The 21,496-nt window shown below is 50.2% G+C and overlaps 1 protein-coding gene across 3 annotated transcripts; it reads right to left on the reverse strand.

The window, feature by feature from the left end:
* Positions 1–854: 854 nt before the first annotated feature.
* Positions 855–20,071, reverse strand: LOC129527600 (titin-like). 3 transcript variants are annotated; one of them, XM_055365494.2, is made up of 8 exons: positions 19,991–20,071; positions 19,341–19,437; positions 15,712–15,840; positions 12,009–12,108; positions 11,701–11,845; positions 7,565–7,625; positions 7,422–7,457; positions 855–6,061 (listed from the first exon to the last, which is right to left on the reverse strand). In XM_055365494.2, exons 2-8 carry the CDS (start codon positions 19,413–19,415, stop codon positions 1,016–1,018), a joined length of 5,592 nt encoding a protein of 1,863 aa, XP_055221469.2. In that variant the 5' UTR covers positions 19,416–19,437; positions 19,991–20,071; the 3' UTR covers positions 855–1,015. The 3 variants fall into 3 exon arrangements, with proteins under 3 accessions (XP_055221469.2, XP_055221468.2, XP_063555622.1); XM_055365493.2 differs by lacking the exons at positions 7,565–7,625; positions 12,009–12,108; positions 15,712–15,840; positions 19,341–19,437; positions 19,991–20,071 and having other exon boundaries at positions 11,701–11,783; XM_063699552.1 differs by lacking the exons at positions 7,565–7,625; positions 11,701–11,845; positions 12,009–12,108; ... (1 more) ...; positions 19,341–19,437; positions 19,991–20,071 and adding an exon at positions 8,643–8,751.
* Between the last annotated feature and the right edge of the window lie 1,425 nt (positions 20,072–21,496).

A 21,496-nucleotide genomic window follows, 5' to 3' on the forward strand; every position in this document is an offset into this window, starting at 1 on the left:
TTGCAATAACCACTGCTTCCAAGTCTCTATAGACCACCCCTTGGGTATAGCTAATGTAAGTGATATTTATTTTATTTATTTTTTGAGTCAGAGTCTCGCTCTGTCACCCAGGCTAGAGTGTGCTGATGTGATCTTGGCTCACTACAACCTCTGCCTCCTGGGTTCAAGCGATTCTCATGCCTCAGCCTCCCAAGTGGCTAGGGCTACAGGCATGCACCATCACGCCCAGCTAATTTTTGTATTTTTTTCAGTAGAGGTGGGGTTTCACCAAGTTGGCCGGGCTGGTCTCAAACTCCCCACCTCAAGTGCTCTGCCCGCCTCGGCCTCGCAAAGTGCTGGGATTACAGGCATGAGCCGTGGTGTCTGGCCCTAATGTGAGTGATCTTTAACACTGAGCACTTGAAAAAGAAAACTCTGAAGAAACCTAATTATTTGATGTCTGGACGACAAGGAAGAAGATAGAAATGGCATCAGATAATAAACAGTGTAAGTGTTTATCAGAAAGGGGCTGGTGGTCGGGACAAGTAGGAGGATCGCTTGAGTCCAGGAGTGCATCTCTACACAAAAGTTAAAGGATTTTTTAACATTGGCCAGGCGTGGTGGCACACATCTGTGATCCCAGCTACTTGGGAGGCTGAGGCAGGAGGATTGCTTGAAGCCCAGGAGGTTGAGGCTGCAGTGAGCTGTGATCAAGCCACTGCACTCCAGCCTGGGTGACACAGCAAAATCCAGTCTCAAAAAAAAAAAAAATAATATTTTACATAACCAACCACTTCTAAAGATTAAAACAACCCCCATGATTAAAAACCTCAGGTCCCTCAGGCAATCATACCAGATATCGAAACAAAGCAATAACATAAGGACTGCAGTATTTATTTTATTTTTATATTATTTATTTATTCTTTGTTAGTTTGTTTTTGGAGTGTGGGTTTTGTTTTGTTTTTTGATTTTTTTATTTTGTTCTACTCAGTTTTATTCTTATTGCTCAGGCTTGAGTGCAATGGCCTGTTCCAAGCTAACTCAACCTCTGCCTCTTGGGTTCGGGTGATGATGGTTGCACGTCAGCGGCCCTCGGCCTCTTCGGTTTGCGTGGTGGTTCCACGTCAGCGACCCTCCGCCTCTTGGGTTCGGGTGATGATGGTTCCATGTCAGCGGCCCTCGGCCTCTTGGGTTTGCGTGGTGGTTCCACGTCAGCGACCCTCCGCCTCTTGGGTTCGGGTGATGATGGTTCCATGTCAGCGGCCCTCGGCCTCTTGGGTTTGCGTGATGGTTCCACGTCAGCGACCCTCCGCCTCTTGGGTTCGGGTGATGATGGTTCCATGTCAGTGGCCCTCCGCCTCTTGGGTTCGGGTGATGATGGTTCCATGTCAGTGGCCCTCGGCCTCTTGGGTTTGCATGGTGGTTCCACGTCAGCGACCCTCTGCCTCTTGGGTTTGGGTGATGATGGTTCCATGTCAGCGGCCCTCGGCCTCTTGGGTTTGCGTGGTGGTTCCACGTCAGCGGCCCTCTGCCTCTCGGGTTTCGGTGGTGGTTCCACATCAGCGGCCCTCCGCCTCTCGGGTTTCGGTGGTGGTTCCACATCAGCGGCCCTCCGCCTCTCGGGTTTGCGTGGTGGTTCCACGTCAGCGGCCCTCCGCCTCTTGGGTTTGCGTGGTGGTTCCACGTCAGCGGCCCTCCGCCTCTTGGGTTTCGGTGGTGGTTCCACGTCAGCGGCCCTCCGCCTCTCGGGTTTGCATGGTGGTTCCACGTCAGCGGCCCTCCGCCTCTTGGGTTTCGGTGGTGGTTCCACGTCAGTGGCCCTCCGCCTCTCGGGTTTCAGTGGTGGTTCCACGTCAGCGGCCCTCCGCCTCTCGGGTTTGCGTGGTGGTTCCACGTCAGCGGCCCTCCGCCTCTCGGGTTTCGGTGGTGGTTCCACATCAGCGGCCCTCCGTCTCTCGGGTTTCGGTGGTGGTTCCACGTCAGCGGCCCTCCGCCTCTCGGGTTTCGGTGGTGGTTCCACGTCAGCAGCCCTCTGCCTCTCGGGTTTCGGTGGTGGTTCCACGTCAGCGGCCCTCCGCCTCTTGGGTTTGAGTGGTGGTTCCACGTCAGCGGCCCTCCGCCTCTCTGGTTTTGGTGATGGTTCCACGTCAGCGGCCCTCCGCCTCTTGGGTTCGGGTGATGATGGTTGCACGTCAGCGGCCCTCGGCCTCTTGGGTTTGCGTGGTGGTTCCACATCAGCAGCCCTCCGCCTCTCGGGTTTGCGTGGTAGTTCCACATCAGCGACCCTCCGCCTCTTGGGTTCGGGTGATGATGTTTCCACGTCAGCGGCCCTCAGCCTCTTGGGTTTGTGTGGTGGTTCCACGTCAGCGGCCCTCAGCCTCTCGGGTTTCGGTGGTGGTTCCACATCAGCGGCCCTCCGCCTCTCGGGTTTCGGTGGTGGTTCCACATCAGCGGCCCTCCGCCTCTCGGGTTTGCGTGGTGGTTCCACGTCAGCGACCCTCCGCCTCTTGGGTTCGGGTGATGATGGTTCCATGTCAGTGGCCCTCGGCCTCTTGGGTTTGCGTGGTGGTTCCACGTCAGCGACCCTCTGCCTCTTGGGTTCGGGTGATGATGGTTCCATGTCAGCGGCCCTCGGCCTCTTGGGTTTGTGTGGTGGTTCCACGTCAGTGGCCCTCTGCCTCTCGGGTTTCGGTGGTGGTTCGACGTCAGCGGCCCTCCGCCTCTCGGGTTTGCGTGGTGGTTCCACGTCAGCGGCCCTCCGCCTCTCGGGTTTGCGTGGTGGTTCCAGGTCAGCGGCCCTCCGCCTCTCGGGTTTCGGTGGTGGTTCCACGTCAGCAGCCCTCCGCCTCTCGGGTTTCGGTGGTGGTTCCACATCAGCGGCCCTCCGCCTCTCGGGTTTGCGTGGTGGTTCCACGTCAGCAGCCCTCCGCCTCTCGGGTTTCAGTGGTGGTTCCACGTCAGCGGCCCTCCGCCTCTCGGGTTTGCGTGGTGGTTCGTCAGCGGCCCTCCGCCTCTCAGGTTTCGGTGGTGGTTCCACGTCAGCGGCCCTCCGTCTCTCGGGTTTTGGTGGTGGTTCCACGTCAGCGGCCCTCCGCCTCTCGGGTTTCGGTGGTGGTTCCACGTCAGCGGCCCTCCGCCTCTTGGGTTTGAGTGGTGGTTCCACGTCAGCGGCCCTCCGCCTCTCGGGTTTTGGTGATGGTTCCACGTCAGCGGCCCTCCGCCTCTTGGGTTCGGGTGATGAGGGTTGCACGTCAGCGGCCCTCGGCCTCTTGGGTTTGCGTGGTGGTTCCACATCAGCAGCCCTCCGCCTCTTGGGTTTGCGTGGTAGTTCCACGTCAGCGACCCTCCGCCTCTTGGGTTCGGGTGATGATGTTTCCACGTCAGCGGCCCTCAGCCTCTTGGGTTTGCGTGGTGGTTCCACGTCAGCGGCCCTCAGCCTCTCGGGTTTCGGTGGTGGTTCCACATCAGCGGCCCTCCGCCTCTCGGGTTTGCGTGGTGGTTCCACGTCAGCGGCCCTCCGCCTCTCGGGTTTCGGTGGTGGTTCCACGTCAGCGGCCCTCCGTCTCTCGGGTTTCGGTGGTGGTTGCACGTCAGCGGCCCTCCGCCTCTCGGGTTTCGGTGGTGGTTCCACGTCAGCGGCCCTCTGCCTCTCGGGTTTCGGTGGTGGTTCCACGTCAGCGGCCCTCCGCCTCTTGGGTTTGAGTGGTGGTTCCACGTCAGCGGCCCTCCGCCTCTCTGGTTTTGGTGATGGTTCCACGTCAGCGGCCCTCCGCCTCTTGGGTTCGGGTGATGATGGTTGCATGTCAGCGGCCCTCGGCCTCTTGGGTTTGCGTGGTGGTTCCACATCAGCAGCCCTCCGCCTCTCGGGTTTGCGTGGTAGTTCCACATCAGCGACCCTCCGCCTCTTGGGTTCGGGTGATGATGTTTCCACGTCAGCGGCCCTCAGCCTCTTGGGTTTGTGTGGTGGTTCCACGTCAGCGGCCCTCAGCCTCTCGGGTTTCGGTGGTGGTTCCACATCAGCGGCCCTCCGCCTCTCGGGTTTCGGTGGTGGTTCCACATCAGCGGCCCTCCGCCTCTCGGGTTTGCGTGGTGGTTCCACGTCAGCGACCCTCCGCCTCTTGGGTTCGGGTGATGATGGTTCCATGTCAGTGGCCCTCGGCCTCTTGGGTTTGCGTGGTGGTTCCACGTCAGCGACCCTCTGCCTCTTGGGTTCGGGTGATGATGGTTCCATGTCAGCGGCCCTCGGCCTCTTGGGTTTGCGTGGTGGTTCCACGTCAGTGGCCCTCTGCCTCTCGGGTTTCGGTGGTGGTTCGACGTCAGCGGCCCTCCGCCTCTCGGGTTTGCGTGGTGGTTCCACGTCAGCGGCCCTCCGCCTCTCGGGTTTGCGTGGTGGTTCCAGGTCAGCGGCCCTCCGCCTCTCGGGTTTCGGTGGTGGTTCCACGTCAGCAGCCCTCCGCCTCTCGGGTTTCGGTGGTGGTTCCACATCAGCGGCCCTCCGCCTCTCGGGTTTGCGTGGTGGTTCCACGTCAGCGGCCCTCCGCCTCTCGGGTTTCAGTGGTGGTTCCACGTCAGCGGCCCTCCGCCTCTCGGGTTTGCGTGGTGGTTCGTCAGCGGCCCTCCGCCTCTCAGGTTTCGGTGGTGGTTCCACGTCAGCGGCCCTCCGTCTCTCGGGTTTTGGTGGTGGTTCCACGTCAGCGGCCCTCCGCCTCTCGGGTTTCGGTGGTGGTTCCACGTCAGCGGCCCTCCGCCTCTTGGGTTTGAGTGGTGGTTCCACGTCAGCGGCCCTCCGCCTCTCGGGTTTTGGTGATGGTTCCACGTCAGCGGCCCTCCGCCTCTTGGGTTCGGGTGATGATGGTTGCACGTCAGCGGCCCTCGGCCTCTTGGGTTTGCGTGGTGGTTCCACATCAGCAGCCCTCCGCCTCTTGGGTTTGCGTGGTAGTTCCACGTCAGCGACCCTCCGCCTCTTGGGTTCGGGTGATGATGTTTCCACGTCAGCGGCCCTCAGCCTCTTGGGTTTGCGTGGTGGTTCCACGTCAGCGGCCCTCAGCCTCTCGGGTTTCGGTGGTGGTTCCACATCAGCGGCCCTCCGCCTCTCGGGTTTCGGTGGTGGTTCCACGTCAGCGGCCCTCCGCCTCTCGGGTTTCGGTGGTGGTTCCACGTCAGCGGCCCTCCGCCTCTCGGGCTTGTGTGGTGGTTCCACGTCAGCGGCCCTCCGCCTCTCGGGTTTCGGTGGTGGTTCCACGTCAGCAGCCCTCCGCCTCTCGGGTTTCAGTGGTGGTTCCACGTCAGCGGCCCTCCGCCTCTCGGGTTTGCGTGGTGGTTCCACGTCAGCGGCCCTCCGCCTCTCGGGTTTGAGTGGTGGTTCCACGTCAGTGGCCCTCCGCCTCTCTGGTTTTGGTGATGGTTCCACGTCAGCGGCCCTCCGCCTCTTGGGTTCGGGTGATGATGGTTGCACGTCAGCGGCCCTCAGCCTCTTGGGTTTGCGTGGTGGTTCCACATCAGCAGCCCTCCACCTCTCGGGTTTGCGTGGTAGTTCCACGTCAGCGACCCTCCGCCTCTTGGGTTCGGGTGATGATGTTTCCACGTCAGCGGCCCTTGGCCTCTTGGGTTTGCGTGGTGGTTCCACGTCAGCGGCCCTCCGCCTCTCGGGTTTCCGTGATGGTTGCACGTCAGCGGCCCTCCACCTCTCGGGTTTCGGTGGTGGTTCCACGTCAGCGGCCCTCTGCCTCTCGGGTTTGGGTGGTTTTTCTGCCTCAGCCTCCTGAGTAGCTAAGGGAGGTGTCTTGAGATTATCATCCGCTGAGGGTGGAGCTGAGGGTGGAGCTGAGGATGGAGGTGAGGGTGGAAGAGGAGTGAGGAGACACTCGGGAGGCTTCGTGAGATTATCATCCGCTGAGGGTGGAAGGGGATAGACCAGACACTCGGCACGTGTCTTGAGGCTCAGGGAGTTATCAGTTATAGAATGTTGTTGAGTTGGAGGAGGTGGCTGGTGGCCCATCCTGTTTTTTAAAGTTTCAGCTGTGCGGTAGGGCCAGTCGGGCAATCCTGAAGAATGACGATGCTCCGCTGCCGCCATTCTGACCTGTAGGGACAAAGGAGGGAATGTTTTCACACATATCCATTTGATGGACAAAATTACCGCCACCAACACAGTCTGCACCTTCTGTTGCTGGTGATAGATTTTTGCACCTTTCCATCCTCCGGGTTTCAAAATAGCAGTATCAGTGTCATAATATCACCCTTCCACTGAGTACTGCCGACAGCTGGGGGGTAAAGAAAAGTCATTGGGACACACTGTTGTCTCCACATGCCACTATGTCTGTCTGCAAATGTAGGCAGGCTGGGGTCCTGCCCCAGGGAAGACAGAGTCATAACAGAGTAATAAAGAAGCATGTTTGAGACACAGGAGTGTCTATGTCTATCCTCATTCCTCCCTCACAGCCATCACCAGAGCATGTTTCTTGCACCAGGTCAACAGACAGTAAGAGACAGTAAGAGAGGCATGAAAAGCCCATTGTCCACACATGTTGCAGCTTCTTTTTGGAGAATGTTTTCCAGGCCTTTTATGTTCTGTCTCTGATTCTCAGAACTCTGCAAGGTCAGTGTGACCACCCTGCTCCAAATCTAAGAAAACAGAGGTTTCCAGAGGAAGGAGAAATTGTGCCCAGGGTCACGCAGCTTGCAAGAGGCAGAGTGGAAGTTGATTCCAGCTCTGCCTGCAGGACCCTCTCATTTCCCCTCTGTTTCCCTTCTTGACAAAGGATCTTCTTCACTCTGGAGGTGCCACCCATGAGAACAAAGAGCTCTGGAGAGATGTGGATTCCTGAAGAGCTGCAGGGGAACTGGGAGAGGGTTTTCTGACAGAACAATCTTCTCTCAAGAAGTCAGTTAGGCATGGCTATAATATTTCTTTTCACTCCCAGGTAATACCAAATTGTAAGTGCACTAGGACATGAAGAATACTTTTGTCCATGGAAAAATGAGGTGGGAATTCTAAACAAAGCAAGTTTTAAAACTGTGTTTCAATTCAAGTGTACAAGTCCCATCACGTGTAATCATAGGACTCGGCAGCTTTTGAAGGTACAGAGGCCACACAAGAACCAGCTTAGCTGAGCATCATTTAAGGCCTTCATTTGGAATTGTCCCTGTGGGTAATAAGTTACATTCACTCTTCACTAATTTACAGTCAGGGCCCATTTGCTATTACAAATACGGGACCTCTGACACTTAGAATATTAGATCAGGGGCCCCACTGGGTGGGGATGAAAGTGTTTTTGCACAACACGGTTACCAACAGGGATGGGACTGTGATGCTTGTAGGCAGCCTTTCTCTCTGCCATCTCCCTCTGCAGGGCTTGAGCACAGAGCTGTAGGGAGAAAAATGTATCCATGTCCTGACCTGGCAGACTATGTCCAAAAGCAAGGAAAACAAGCAAACTTACCCAGTTGCAAAGAGGCTTTCTTGCAGAAGGGGGGATCTGAAAAAGCCAACACATGAGAAATTGAATGTTGAGAGTCTAAGGGCCGTGGCATCATCTGCATCAGCACTGAACTATCCTGCAACTGCGGGGAGGAAGCTCCTTACTTTGCATTTGTGGTAGTCCTCTGCCCGCCGCCGCAACTCTCGCGCACGTTGAAACATTTTCCCATGGATTACAATCACTTTCATCAGATAAAGCACCACTTTCAGGATGATTTTAAATAATCTGCCATGTTTCTCTTATCCTCACAACTGTACCCTTACACAATCTATCTATACCTAGAAAACGTATTTCAGATGGCTATAAGAGTACAGTCTGAGCCGGTCACGGTGGCTGACGCCTGTAATCCCAGCACTCTGGGAGGGCGAGGCGGATGGATCATGAGGTCAGGAGATTGAGACCATTGTGGCTAATATGGTGAAACCCCTTCTCTACTAAAAATACAAAAAATTAGCCAGGCGTGGTGGCAGGCACCTGTAATCCCAGCTACTCGGGAGGCTGAGGCAGGGGAATCACTTGAACCTGGGAGGCGGAGGTTGCAGTGAGCCAAGATCACGTCATTGCACTCCAGCCTGGGTGACACAGCGAGACTCCATCTCAGAAAAACAAAAAGAAAAACAAAAACAAAAAAACTGTACAGTCTGATCCAAACTGTTGCTATATTGATTCCTCCTCTTGCTTACTGCCTGCTGACTTCTGAGATGATAGTTTCCTTCGCCATTCTCAGTATATCCCTAATTCATCCTTCATTGAGCATCTTTTATCATAAAGCTGTATTGTCTTTGTATTAATATCCTTACCGTGTTTCACAGGGCAGAAACAGCTGGGCTTATAAACAGGCATAGTCCTTTTGAAGGATGTGGTTGATCCTACAACAACACACTTTCCTAAGGATGACAACAACTCACCCCACCCCTAGAATGGCTGGTATGAACCGAGTTTCCACACAGTCTAGCTGGCAATGGGGTCAGGAGATGTTTTGCTACTTCACATCTTTTGGTCACTGGTAAATATTAAGGTACTTTGTTTTCTGTTTTGTGAACTCTCTCTCTCTCTCACGATATGTCTTCTGACCATTTGTTTCTATTTCTGCATTTACTGGGTCTAAACATTGTACAAAGGTTAAAAACAACACTCCAATGGGCGTTTCCCAGGAGGGTGGGGTTCAGTTTCTGAACTCACTTGTAGGTGTGTATTTCTTTCATATCCAATTTCCCATTTTCCTCTGCCTCTGATACCTACCTCTCCTTTTCTGCATGCTCACATTCTTTCATGCTTAGTTTCCTCAGATTAGAAGGGAGAGAAATGCACACACATGATCCACCAGCCCGTGTGGGATTCCCTCTGCCCTTCTGGCATCTGAAGGCTGTGATTCAAAGATCCCCCCTGCAACCTTTCCACAAATGAACCAACTGATTCTCACAACTGAAGGGAGACTTGACACCTCCCATTGAGGGACAAAAAAAAGTCACACTCTGGCCTGCTGGCAAGTCACCTGTCATTTCCAGCTCATCTTCATAGTCCCATAGTTAGTCCTATTCTTTAGTAAACATAAAGACTATTAAAAGCTTCTATGAGGTGCACTATGTGTGTTTCTGGGGTCAGTCTTGTGCTTGACACAGCGAAAGCTCATTTTAGTTCAGTGTGAAAAACCAGACCTCACCAATTCATCACAACTAACTCCATCGGAAGCAAAGGATTGCTCCTCATCTGACTCCTCCTGTGTGAGACCTGATTCTCAGTCAGAGGCTGATGCCGGAACTGAGACCATCAGCCATAGAGAGATCCTTCCAGAATATGGTGTCATTAACCCCGCAGTTCACTACTGCACTTTGCCATGATTCAGGACTGGAACTCTTGTCATCGACTTTAAAGATCCTGGTTGAGAGAAAAGGCAATCTGAATGCTGGGCGCATCTATTGAATTACAAATGATTGGAATGGCTCCTAAGTCAGGGTGTTATGTCCTGAAAATAGGTGACAACGGCAAACCATCCACCCTGGTGTTGACTGACTTTAACAAGGTTCAGTTCACAGAGACTGAGGGCAGAAAAAGGAAACGGCCTAAAAAGGGTAAGTTTGCTGTGTTGCCCTCACACCACTTGATTCGTGGTCCTGATCCTAAGGATCTCACCTGATACTTGGTTTTATAGGAAGGATGTGTAAAATTCCCAGAACGCTAGGAAACAGGGACAAAAACACTTCAAAGAGAAAGTTAATGAACTTGTTTCTGACCACAGGGCATCCTTCAGCACATTCTGTCTGGAGTGGCCTCCAACAAGGAGTGTGTGGTGAGGTGCTGAGAATGCAATGGGAGCAGGGTCCTGTCCCCACGCTAAAGAAGCTCACAGTTTAATGCAAATGAGAAGCCAGTGAGGACATCACTACTCCTGCTGTGCACTTGGGAACTAGAAACACAAAACCTGACTCCGGAGGGAAGCTAAGGAAGCATTCTACTCTTGAGTTGACATAAGTGCATCTGAAGCTTCTGATCTCCGATGAGAACAATGGGGGACACCAAACAGAATATAAAACCCATGATTGAATACATCAAATTGCTAACATGGCAGTAAACAGACATGAGGTGAAGATGGAGAAGAAGGAAACCAAGGACGAAAGTCAGCCTCGCATTTGGAACCCATTTCCCTGAGTTTCATTGCTGAATTCCAGAAGGAACTACTGAGATGCAAAGAAGCACAGCAGCTTTTGCACACATGCGTGGGATTAGAAGGAAAACAAGTGGATTGAGGGTCTGCCAATGAAAGCGACCCATACTGAAGTCCACTGGCACTGGTTGAGACCCGGAAGAGTCATGCATCAGAATAGAGGTGGACAGGAAATACCCTGGCCTTTGTAGGGACTGAGCCTGCACCGACGACCTCAATTGCAGCCTGTATGGAGGACCCCTGACCATCCCCCAGAAGTAGACTCCCATCTCTTCTGCAGCAAGATAACATGCTACTAGGCCTCAATTCATTGCTAAATATTTTTTAACAAGTATCTCACATTTAACAAAAAAAGATCAGTCATATGGCAGCAAAATACAATGTAATATGACCAAAACATGAAAGACCGTGAAAATGAATCTGGAGATGACCCAAGCATTGAATTCAACAATCCAGGCTGGGTGTGGTGGCTCACACTGGGAGGCTGAGGTAGGCAGATCACCTGAGGTCAGGAGTTCAAGACTAGCCTGGCCAACATGGTGAACCCCTGTCTCTACTAAAATTACAAATATTGGGCTGGGCACGGTGGCTCATGCCTGTAATCCCAGCACATTAGGAGGCTGAGGTGTGCGGATCATGATGTCAGGAGTTCTAGACCAGCTTGGCCAATATGGTGAAACCCCGCCTCTACTAAAAATACAAAAATTATCCGGGCATGGTGGCATATGCCTGTAGTCCCAGCTACTCAAGAGGCTGAGGGATAAGAATCGCTTGAACCTGGGAGGTGGAGGTTGCAGCGAGCCAAGATCATGCCACTGCACTCTAGCCTGGGTGACAGAGTGAGACTCTGTCTCAAAAAAAAAAAAAAAAAAAATTGGCCAAATGTGGTGGCACACACCTGTAATCCAAGCTACTCGGGAAGCTGGGGCAGAATTGCTTCAAACTGGGAGGCAGAGGTTGCAGTGAGCCAAGATTGCACCATAGCACTCCAGCCTGGGTGACAGAGCAAGACTCTATCTCAAAATTAAAAAAAAAAAAAGGCTGGCTGTGGTGGCTCACGCGTCTAATCCCAGCACTTTGGGAGGCTGAGGCAGGTGGATTACCTGAGGTCAGAAGTTCGAGACCAGCCTGGACAACATGGTGAAACCCCATCTCTAGTAAAAATACAAAAATTAGCTGGGCGTGGTGGTGGGCACCTGTAATCCCAGCTACTTGGGAGGCTGAGGCAGGAGAATCGCTTGAACCCAAAAGGCAGTGAGCTGAGATTGTGCCATTGCACTACAGCCTGGGCAACAACAGCAAAGCTCCATCTCAGGAAAAAAAAAAAAAGAGAGAGAAAGGAAAACCAATGCCAGTACTAGCAACTCCTCTTCCCCCGAAAAAATGACAAACAAGAATGTAGGAAGGGAAAGGAATTATACAGCTTAAACTAATGAAGCAGAAAGGACAAACTCAATTTTGAACCCACTGAATTTGCCACAAATATTGTAGAAAATATTCTCAAGGACTTTACAGTTGTCTACTTTGATTGGCACATGGTTCATACAACAGTATTTGTGTCAAGGCACATCTTACTGTTTTTTGGTGGTCTTCCTCTTTCCATTGATTTTGTCATGATGGTTGATTTTCATTGTCACCTTCATCTTACGGATTTTAGGCATAACTTTTGTTTTCACATGTCTCCATAGAGTAATGATGTCTTTCCGGCCAATTTTATTTCCTGGAAAGGAAGAAACTCTTTTCTTTGTGTGCATACAAATGGACCTCAGCCCTTGGTGAGAGTGAGGAGAGGAGAAGGTGAGAAACCTGAGGGCAAGAAGCTGTTCTTTCCCTTTCCAGGGCAAACTCATTTCCACACTATGGGGACTCCAACAGAGCCATACCTTCCTGTCTTCGGCGGTTGGACCTCCAGGCTCTCTGCTGTACATCTGTGGATCCATCATGTCCATTTTCAGACTGGAAGATAGTCTTCAGGAAAGACAACTAGGAAATAATAATATAAGAATGACGGCTGGGCACGGTGGCTCATGCATATAATCCCAGTACTTTGGGAGGCCGAGGCAGGTGGATCACGGGGTCAGGAGTTCAAGACCAGCCTGTCCAAGATGGTGAAACCCCGTCTCTACTAAAAATACAAAAATTAGCCAGGCATGGCAGGGGCGCCTGTAATCCGAGCTACTCGGGAGGCTGAGGCAGAGAACCATTTGAAGCTGGGAGGCGGAGGTTGCAGTGAGCCAAGATCACACCACTGCACTCCAGCCTGAGCGACAGAATGAGACTCTGTCACACACACACACACACACACACACACAAAGAATGACATGAGGCTGGCACAGTGGCTCACTCCTGTAATCCCAGCACTTTGGGAGGCCGAGGCAGGCGGATCACCTGAGGTCGGGAGTTTGAGACCAGCCTCACCAACATGGAGAAACGCTGTCTCTGCTAAAAATACAAAATTAGCCAGGCATGGTGGTGCATGCCTGTAATCCCAGCTAGTCGGGAGGCTGAGGCAGGAGAATCACTTGAACCCAGCAGGAAAAGGTTGTGGTGAGCTGAGATTGTGCCATTGCACTCCAACCTGGGCAACAAAATTGAAACTCTGTCTCGAAAAAAAAAAAAAAAAAAATAGGCCAGGTGCGGTAGCTCACGCCTGTAATCCCAGCACTTTGGGAGGCTGAGGCGGGTGAATCACAAGGTCAAGAGATGGAGACCATCCTGGGCAACATGGTGAAACCCCATCTCTACTAAAAATACAAAAATTAGCTGAGCATGGTGATGCACGCCTGTAGTCCCAGCTACTTGGGAGGCTGAGGCAGGAGAACTGCTTGAACTCAGGAGGCAGAGGTTGCAGTGAGCCAAGATCCCACCACTGCACTCCAGCCTGGTGACAGAGTGAGACTCCGTCTCAAAAAAAAAAAAAAAAAATGACATGAATATACTTCACACAACGGAACTGTACACTTCAACACGGTTAGATGGTAATTATCATCTTATAAGTATTTTACCACAGGTTAACATGTTTCACAACTTGAAAAGGAAGTAATTACCTTCAGCTCTCTGAGTTCTAGAATTTGTAACATTTCACCCCCTGCTCCTTCCTGATCTGCACTGGAGCATCTTCCTTCTGTCCCTGCTCTACTCAGAGTTCACTTTCCCTTCCCTCACATCAGCTTCATTGAGGCTGGTTTGAACTTAACGCAAAACATTCTCACTAATGACTGAATTCCCACCAAGATTTCCATATTATCACAGTATGCTTTTAATCTTTGAAGATATTAAATATTTGTTCTCATCATAGCTAAAATGCAATGCAAATCCCATCTCAGATGTGGGTCAGATACCTATGAATCTCCTGAGGTAGTCATTGAAATGACTTTTTTCTTGAGACGGAGTGTCACTCTCAACCATGCTGAAGTGCAGTGGCACTACCTTGGCTCACGGCAACCTCCACCTCCCAGATTCAAGTGATTCTTGTGCCTCGGGCTCCCAAGTAGCTGGGATTACAGGAGCCTGCTACCATGCCTGCCTAATTTTTGTCTTTTTAGTAAAGATGGGGTTTCACCATGTTGGCCCATCTGGTCTTGAACTCCTGACCTCAAGTGATCCATCTGCCTCAGCCTCCCAAAGTGCTGGGATTACAGGCATGAGCCACCACACCTGGCCTGAAATAATATCTTTCAAATTCTTTGTAGAATTTGTTTTTTCCTGATTTCTGCACATAGGATAAAAAAAAATCATGTACTAGGATTTCAAGAGAAGCAATGGGTAATCTAAAAAGATGAAAACAGCAACCACGTCAATCCCACAGCTACTGCTAGATTTCATAGGAAAGGTAGCTGGCCCAGTTTGGAGCTAGGAGAAATGTCAAACACATGAAGAAATGAGAAGCGAAGAAATGCCATCATGCATGAATGCTTCATGGCACCCATGATGTCCCTGCTTAGGAGGTAATGGTATAGATGACTAGATGACAACGACAAAGATGAGAGGTGTGAAGTTGTCCAAGTCCAACAGCTCAACTGAACTTTCCTAAATGGAATTGTTAAAAAGTGGTAAATTTAAAAACTTCCCCTGGCTCACGTGGTGGCTCACGCTTGTAATCCCAGCACTTTGGGAGGCTGAGGTGGGTGGATCATTTGAGGTCGGGTTTTGAGACTAGCCTGGCCAACATGGTAAAACCCCGACTCTACTAAAAATACAAAAATTAGCTGGGCATGGTGGTGGGCACCTGTAATCCCAGCTACTTGAGAGGCTGAGGCAGGGGAATCACTTGAAGCCAGGAGGTGGAGGTTGCAGTGAGCCGAGGTCACACCATTATACTCCAGCCTGGGCAACAGGGGGAGACTCGTCTTGGGGGTGAGAAAAGAAAAAAAAAAAAGCTTCCTCCAATTTATACCGAAAATTCTCTGTTCAGGACTAAGTGGCATAGAGAATGTTAAATGTGCCTAGATATCTTCATAACTCATATATTTTCTGTTTTCTACATATCTTGAAAGGCAGTGCCAAATGACGTGTAATTATCTAGGTGGTAAAACTGAAACATACTTCCTCTTCCCTTGAATATAAAAAAGCATTGTGGTATTAGTACTTTTATCTTGGATCATTGTTCAGAAGGAGGTTCAGCCCCCAGACAACCATATTTTTACTGTCATGAATGGCAAGACAAAATGTAGAGCTCAACTTACCCAAAGGAAAAAAGGCTCAAAAGACAAATTATGGCACAACTTAGCAGCCAAATTCTTACCAAGTACAGACTTTTGACATACTGATCTCTCTCCAGTTGCAAGTGGGAACATGCACTTTGAATGATGTCATTCAAAATTACCCTGCCCAGACACACTTTTCATTGATTCTCTTGGAGGGCAGTTCTAAGAGATTCTCTGGGGCTTTCTCTGCATCATGAGATGCAGTGCAGTTCTGCCCTTCACCTTCCGGCAGTTTGTCACCTCGTCCCTATGACCTCAGAGGAACTTTGTCTCAGGCCAATTGTTTGTTCCTTGGGCTCTTTCATTTCCCCTAAAAATCATTTGCTGCCCCTCTAAATGGCCTACATCTCCATCTATCTCCCTCTCCCCTCAGAAGAGGCTGCTCTTTAAGCATCAACCATCCAGCCCTTCTAGCAGTCTCATTTTTCAGCTGGTTCCCATGTTTATGCCTGTTCTATGTTTTTCTTTTCCTGTTAACCTGTCTGTTGTCAGCTCATTTCTGCAGTGAATCTTCAGAGAGGAGACTGGAAGCTTTCCTTCCACCCATACGATAGAACTATAAAGCAGAAGAGTTTACAAAGAATTTCCTATTTAAGTGACGAAACCTCATACTCCATTTGTGACAAATAGCACAAAGGTTAAAAAAACTTATTTTTGACCAAAAGCTCTGTTGACACTCTATTAAACAAACACTGACCTATTTAATTTTCGTAATGTAAATGGTAGATATTTTCATAATTCTTATGCTAATAAATCATTTCCCTGATTTTTTGGGTAAAACCACATATTCATAATGAAGTCCAGAAACGTGAATTGTTTTATATAATTTATTCTTATTTGTGATTACAAGTATACCTCTACAGAAAGTTAGTATACTCACCCAAAGGTAAACTGTCCAGAGGGTAATGACAACTTTATAACTTGTCGGAAATTCAATAATGATACCTAACCAAGGACTTCCACCAAAGTCAGTCCCACCGTGATGATGGTCAGCCAGAGTATTGATAACCTGGAATAATAATAGTTGAAATAATGAAAAGGTCAATGACACTGACAATATTTCACTCAGAAAGAATCATCCTTAGAAACCGTCAACCTCCTCCAAAAGGTAACCACATCCCTCAGATATCACTGTGGGATTCCACTGCTACAAAAAAGAACAGAAGTTAGAAGTCACATGTTTTTTCAGATGGCTGGTAGTGTTTTTAGGCATTGCAAATGTGGGGTGTTGTCTTTCTTGGTATAAAGCAGGGATATCCAATCTTTTGACTTCCCTGCCTATATTAAAAGAAGCAAAGTTGTCTTGAGCCACACATAACATACACTAACACTAACAATAGCTGATGATCTAAAAAAAAAACCTCTTTTTTTTTTGAGACAGAGTTCCGCTCCACTCAGTCGCCCAGGCTGGAGTGCAGTGGTGCAATCTCGGCTCACTGCAACCTCCAGCTCCTGGGCTCAAGCCATTCTCCTCCCTCAGCCTCCCGAGTAGCTGAGATTACAGGTCTCTGCCACCATGCCCGACTAATTTTTGTATTTTTAGTAGAGATGAGGTTTCACCATGTTGGCCAGTCTGGCCTTGAACTCCTGACAGGCGATCTGCCTGCCTCGGCCTCCCAAAGTGCTGGGATTACAGGTGTGAGCCACCGTGCCCGGCCATTTTTTTGTTTTTGTTTTTGATTGTTGTTTTTGAGATAGGGTGTCACTCTGTCACCCAGGCTGGAGTGCAGTGGTGTGCTCTCGGCTCACTGCAACCTCTGCCTCTCAGGTTCAAGTGATTCTCCTGCCTCAGCCTCCTGAGTAGCTGGGAGTACAGGTGCCTGACAGTGCACTCAGCAAATTTTTGTATTTTCTGTGGAGATGGGGTTTTGCCATGTTGGCCAGGGTGGTCTCGAACTCCTGACCTCAGGTAATCTGCCCACCTCAGCCTCCCAAAGTGCTGGGATTACAGGCATGAGCCACTGTACCTGGCCAAAATCTCCTAACGTTTTAAGAAAGTTTACAAATTTGTGTTGAACTGCATTCAAAACTGTCCTGGGCCACATGCAGCCCGTCACTCATGGGTAAGACAAGCTAAGTATAAAGTAATTATCTTCTCTTTTCTTTTTTGTTTTGAGACAAAGTTTTGCTCTGTCACCCAGGCTAGATTGCAGTGGCATGATCTCAGCTCACCGCAACCTCCACCTCCCGGGTTCAAGCGATTCTCCTGCCTCAGCTACTGAGTAACTGGGATTACAGGCGCCTGCCACCACGCTCGGCTAATTTTTGTATTTTTAGTAGAAACAGGGTTTCACCATCTTGGCCAGGCTGGTCTCCAACTCCTGACCTCATGATCCACCTGCCTCGGCCTCCCAAAGTGCTGGGAATACAGGTGTGAGCCACTGCACCTGGCCAGTAGTTATCTTTTCTTTAAAGTTATTTACTTGTTTTTTAAATTGATGTATAGCATTGGATGCATTTATTATATATCACATGGTAAAAGAATCCCTCTAAATAATACTTCTCTCTTGGATTATAGGAATCTTTGTCATTTAAAGCTCAGCATAAGTAAAAAAAAAAAATACAATGAAGAGATTACTTCATTCACAAATAAGTATCAAATTTTAGTGCTTAAAAATTAACAAGGTGGGCCGGGCGTGGTGGCTCACGCCTGCAATCCCAGCATTTTGGGAAGCCAAGGTGGGTGGACCACGAGATCAGGAGATTGAGACCATCCTAGCTAACACGGTGAAACCCATCTCTACTAAAAATACAAAAAATTAGCAGGGCATGGTGGCATGCGCCTATAGTTCCAGCTACTTGGGAGGCTGAGGCAGAAGAATCACTTGAACCTGGGAGGCAGAGGTTGCAGTGAGCCGAGATCGCACCACTGCACTTCAGCCTGGGTGACAGAGCGAGACTCTGTCTCAAAAATAAAAAAAATATTACCAAGGTGGAGATCACGAAAATGGCATGAATAGTGTGGGATTTCTCTAAGATTGTTGATATTAATTCCATTAGACTCTTATGTGAGTGAAGACGAAGACTTCCCCTGAGTAAGTTCAGACAGCTTGTGATAACATTTCTACATGGATTCCTCAGGATTTAACTATATATTCTTGAAGACATCTCAATTTTAAATGTTTCTTTCAAGATGGTGAATTAAACAGAGATAGCCCTTCAACAGGTTGAACTCAGCATATGCTGAGTCTGAAATGGAAATGATGGAGTTAGAGAACCATACAACAATGGTAATGATTTCAGAAACATGGTGTTGAGCAGAACAAAGCAGACACAAAAGAGTACCTATGGCATGGCATGCATCTGTATACGCGAAATTCCAGAATAAGCAAGCTAACCTATGATAAGAAAGAGACTGGCTGGGAAGAGTGAGAGTTCACTTTCTGGGGTGACATAATAGTGTAGATCTTGGCTGGGCATGGTGGTTCACACCTGTAATCCCAACGCTTTGGGAGGCCGAGGCGGGCGGATCACCTGAGGTCGGGAGTTCAAAACCAGCCTGACCAACACGGAGAAACCCTATCTCTACTAAAAATACAAAATTAGCTGGGAGTGGTGGCACATGTCTGTAATCCCAGCCACTCGGGAGGCTGAGGCAGGAGAATCGCTCGAACCTGGGAAGCAGAGGTTGCGGTGAGCTGATATTGCCCCATTGCACTCCAGCCTGGGCAACAAGGGAAAAACTGTCTCAAAAAATAAATAAATAAATAAAATAATGTAGATCTTGAAGGGGGGTTGGTTTATGCTGGTGTATGTACTTTCCAAAGTTAGTAAACTTACACTTAAGGTTATATATTTTGGCCAGGCGCGGTGGCCCACGCCTGTAATCCCAGCACTGGGAGGCTGAGGCAGGCGGATCACGAGGTCAAGAGATGGAGACTATCCTGGCGAACATGGTGAAACCCCGTCTCTACTAAAAATACAAAAATTAGCCAGGCGTGGTGGTCTACTAAAAATACAAAAATTAGCCAGGCGTTGTAATCTGAGCTACTCAGGAGGCTGAAGCAGGACAATTGCTTGAACCCCAGAAGCGGAGGTTGCAGTGAGCCGAGATCTTGCCACTGCACTCCAGCCTGGGCGACAGAGTGAGACTCTGTCTAAAAAAAAAAAAAAAAAAAAAAAAAAGTCATCAAACCAGATGACACAAATCAAATGACATTTCACTTTGTTTTGGTCCATTTTGTTTGTTAGAGACAAGAGTGCAGCGGGGCCATCTCGGCTCACTGCAACGTCCAGCTCCTGGGCCCAAGCGATCCTCTCACCTCAGCCTCTCCAGTAACTGGGATAACAGGTACACACCACCAGGCCCAACTCATCTTTTTTGGAATTTTTTGTAGAGATGGGGTTTCGCTATGATGCCCTGGCTAGTCTTCAACTCCTGGACTCAAGTGATCTGCCCACCTCGGCCCCCTAAAGTGCTGGGATTACAGGCCTGAGCTGTGTAATTTCATGCCGCGTGACACAGCCCAGTAAAAAGGAAGAAACCCCACGGGTCCAGCGTCTACTCACAGAGATGCACTGATGGCTGATAAATTCCAGCAGGAGCAAAAAGAGGAGCCAAAAGAGCATCCACCACACCCGCATGTCCTGGTCCTTTCAGGGCACCCTGAGGCGGCCAGGACAGAGGTGGAGGTGGCTTAGGGCGGGGGGGAGGGAAGGGGACGGGGACCGGGATCTGAGTTGGGGAGGGGGAGGGGAGGGGGAGGGGAAGGGCAGGGGAAGGGGGGAAGTAAGGGAAGGGAAAGGAGGAGAAGGGGCTGTTGGGCACCTGGAGGAGGTGGAGGAGGAGGAGAAGAAGAAGAAAGGGGTCTGGGAAAGGATCCGGTTCAAATTAAGTTCTCAAGCGCTGGTGGAAGGTTTAGCTACAGGTCACGGAGAAGATCAGGGAAGCAACAGGACACGCGGGGCAAGGGAGCGTGAGGCTTAGGAGCAATTAGAGGGAGACAAAGGTTCTGCTATCCACCAAACCTTCTTCGGTCTGGGCCCTCCCTTAGCAACCCTGGGGCTTTATACTCCCTCTCCACCAATCCCTGATGACCCCGGTGGTGCCTCACAATGGACAATGCCAAGTAGCTCCCGCATCATTCCAATGACCCCTCCCCCATCTCACTCTCCCACTCTCCTCCCAAGGACAGGTCCTCTCTGGAACCTTCACAAACCTGATTTCTGGTCCTCCCCAACCAGCTCCCTGTCCCTGCTTCTGGGCGCTCCTTCCTTCCTGAGCTCCCAGGGTTCCTCAAGGTCACTTTTGGCGACAAAACATAAAAAATAAACGATGGCAGGATGGCAGGAAGAACCTCATACCCAAGCAGAGTGCCAGGTTTTACAGCCTCCGCTCAGCCACTCATATCCTAAGCAACAAAACATCAGCAGGATGCGGAAGGTCCTGATAGTAAACCATCTCCATCACATCCATGTAGCCATCCGTCCATCAACCTGTATCTCAGGAACAAATGTAGATACATTCATTTTAAGCATGCATGGTACACTTACAAAAATTAACCTGACTTATTTTGTTCTAGCAAATCTCAATATATTTGAGAGCAATCAAATCACACAGCATGTTTCTGATCATATAACTGTGCTAGAAGTCAATGATTAAAAGCTAATTCAAAATTATTATTTGCTTGGAAATTCAAAGTGCCCTTATAAGACATAAACATATGAAAGAATCCAAAATGAAACAAGATTGCCTTTCAACTCAATGATAAGATCATAACATGGCAATAAAATGTCTCCCTCTGGCCTGGGAATTCCTCTTCGTGGCACAAGGTTGTGTGATCTCAAATCACCCCTAACCCACCTAGACATTTTAACATCCGAAACCGAGTGATGAGGTCCTTATCTATATCATCTTACTGCCTGTGTGTGTGGACTTTAAATTCTGAACCCAAATGAGGGGGAGAAAACCAAGTTGACTTTCATGATTGACCTCTCAGGGATGTCCAAGGAATCTGTGCATTTCAAGAAACAAAGGCTTGAGGCGGCGGAGGGGCACGCGGATCTCCCCAATAAACTCATTGTGACTCAGCTTGTCCTCATCACAGACAGCGATCCTGGTGGGGAACTGCAGTGTCAAGGCCCCTGGGGTACCTGAGCCCCGTTCCGGGGTGTAGGAAGGGCCTTGGACCAGCCCAGCTCTGCCCTAAACACTATGTCTCATCTGGAAGACAGGCTGGCACTTGAGAAGGACAAGCAGATTTGCCCATTCCTCTGTCCCTCCCTCTGCAGCCACCCGGCTGTCCCTGGTCCATCAGGACATGCTCAGCCATTGTGGGAAGCCCTCAGAAATCTTGGAGCACGCTGCTCACTGCCTCCATTCAGGGCCTGGGGGCAGGAGCCGAACACCACGGTGGATGTGGCCATAGACACAGGCCGTGAGAGCTAGAAGGGCCTTGGAGCCTTGGGCAGCCAGACAAGTACCCCACGCCTCCTCAGGAACCCCCGTCCTTTTCCTGCATGCAGCAGACAGCCAGCCCCACAGGGACTCACTAAGAAATGATTGCTTTCCAGCCACCCGTCCTCCTGCAGCCCCTGCCCTGCCTCCGCAGTGACCCACTACCAGGTTGGGCATCTGTGGCATGGAGGATGGGCAGATCCCAGCCCTGCCACTTCTGAGCCACCTGTGTGACCTTGGGCAAGTCACTTGATCACCCTATGCCTCA

The sequence above is a fragment of the Gorilla gorilla genome, chromosome 18 (assembly GCF_029281585.2).
Source record: "Gorilla gorilla gorilla isolate KB3781 chromosome 18, NHGRI_mGorGor1-v2.1_pri, whole genome shotgun sequence".
In the NCBI taxonomy this organism is placed as follows: Eukaryota; Metazoa; Chordata; class Mammalia; order Primates; family Hominidae; genus Gorilla; species Gorilla gorilla.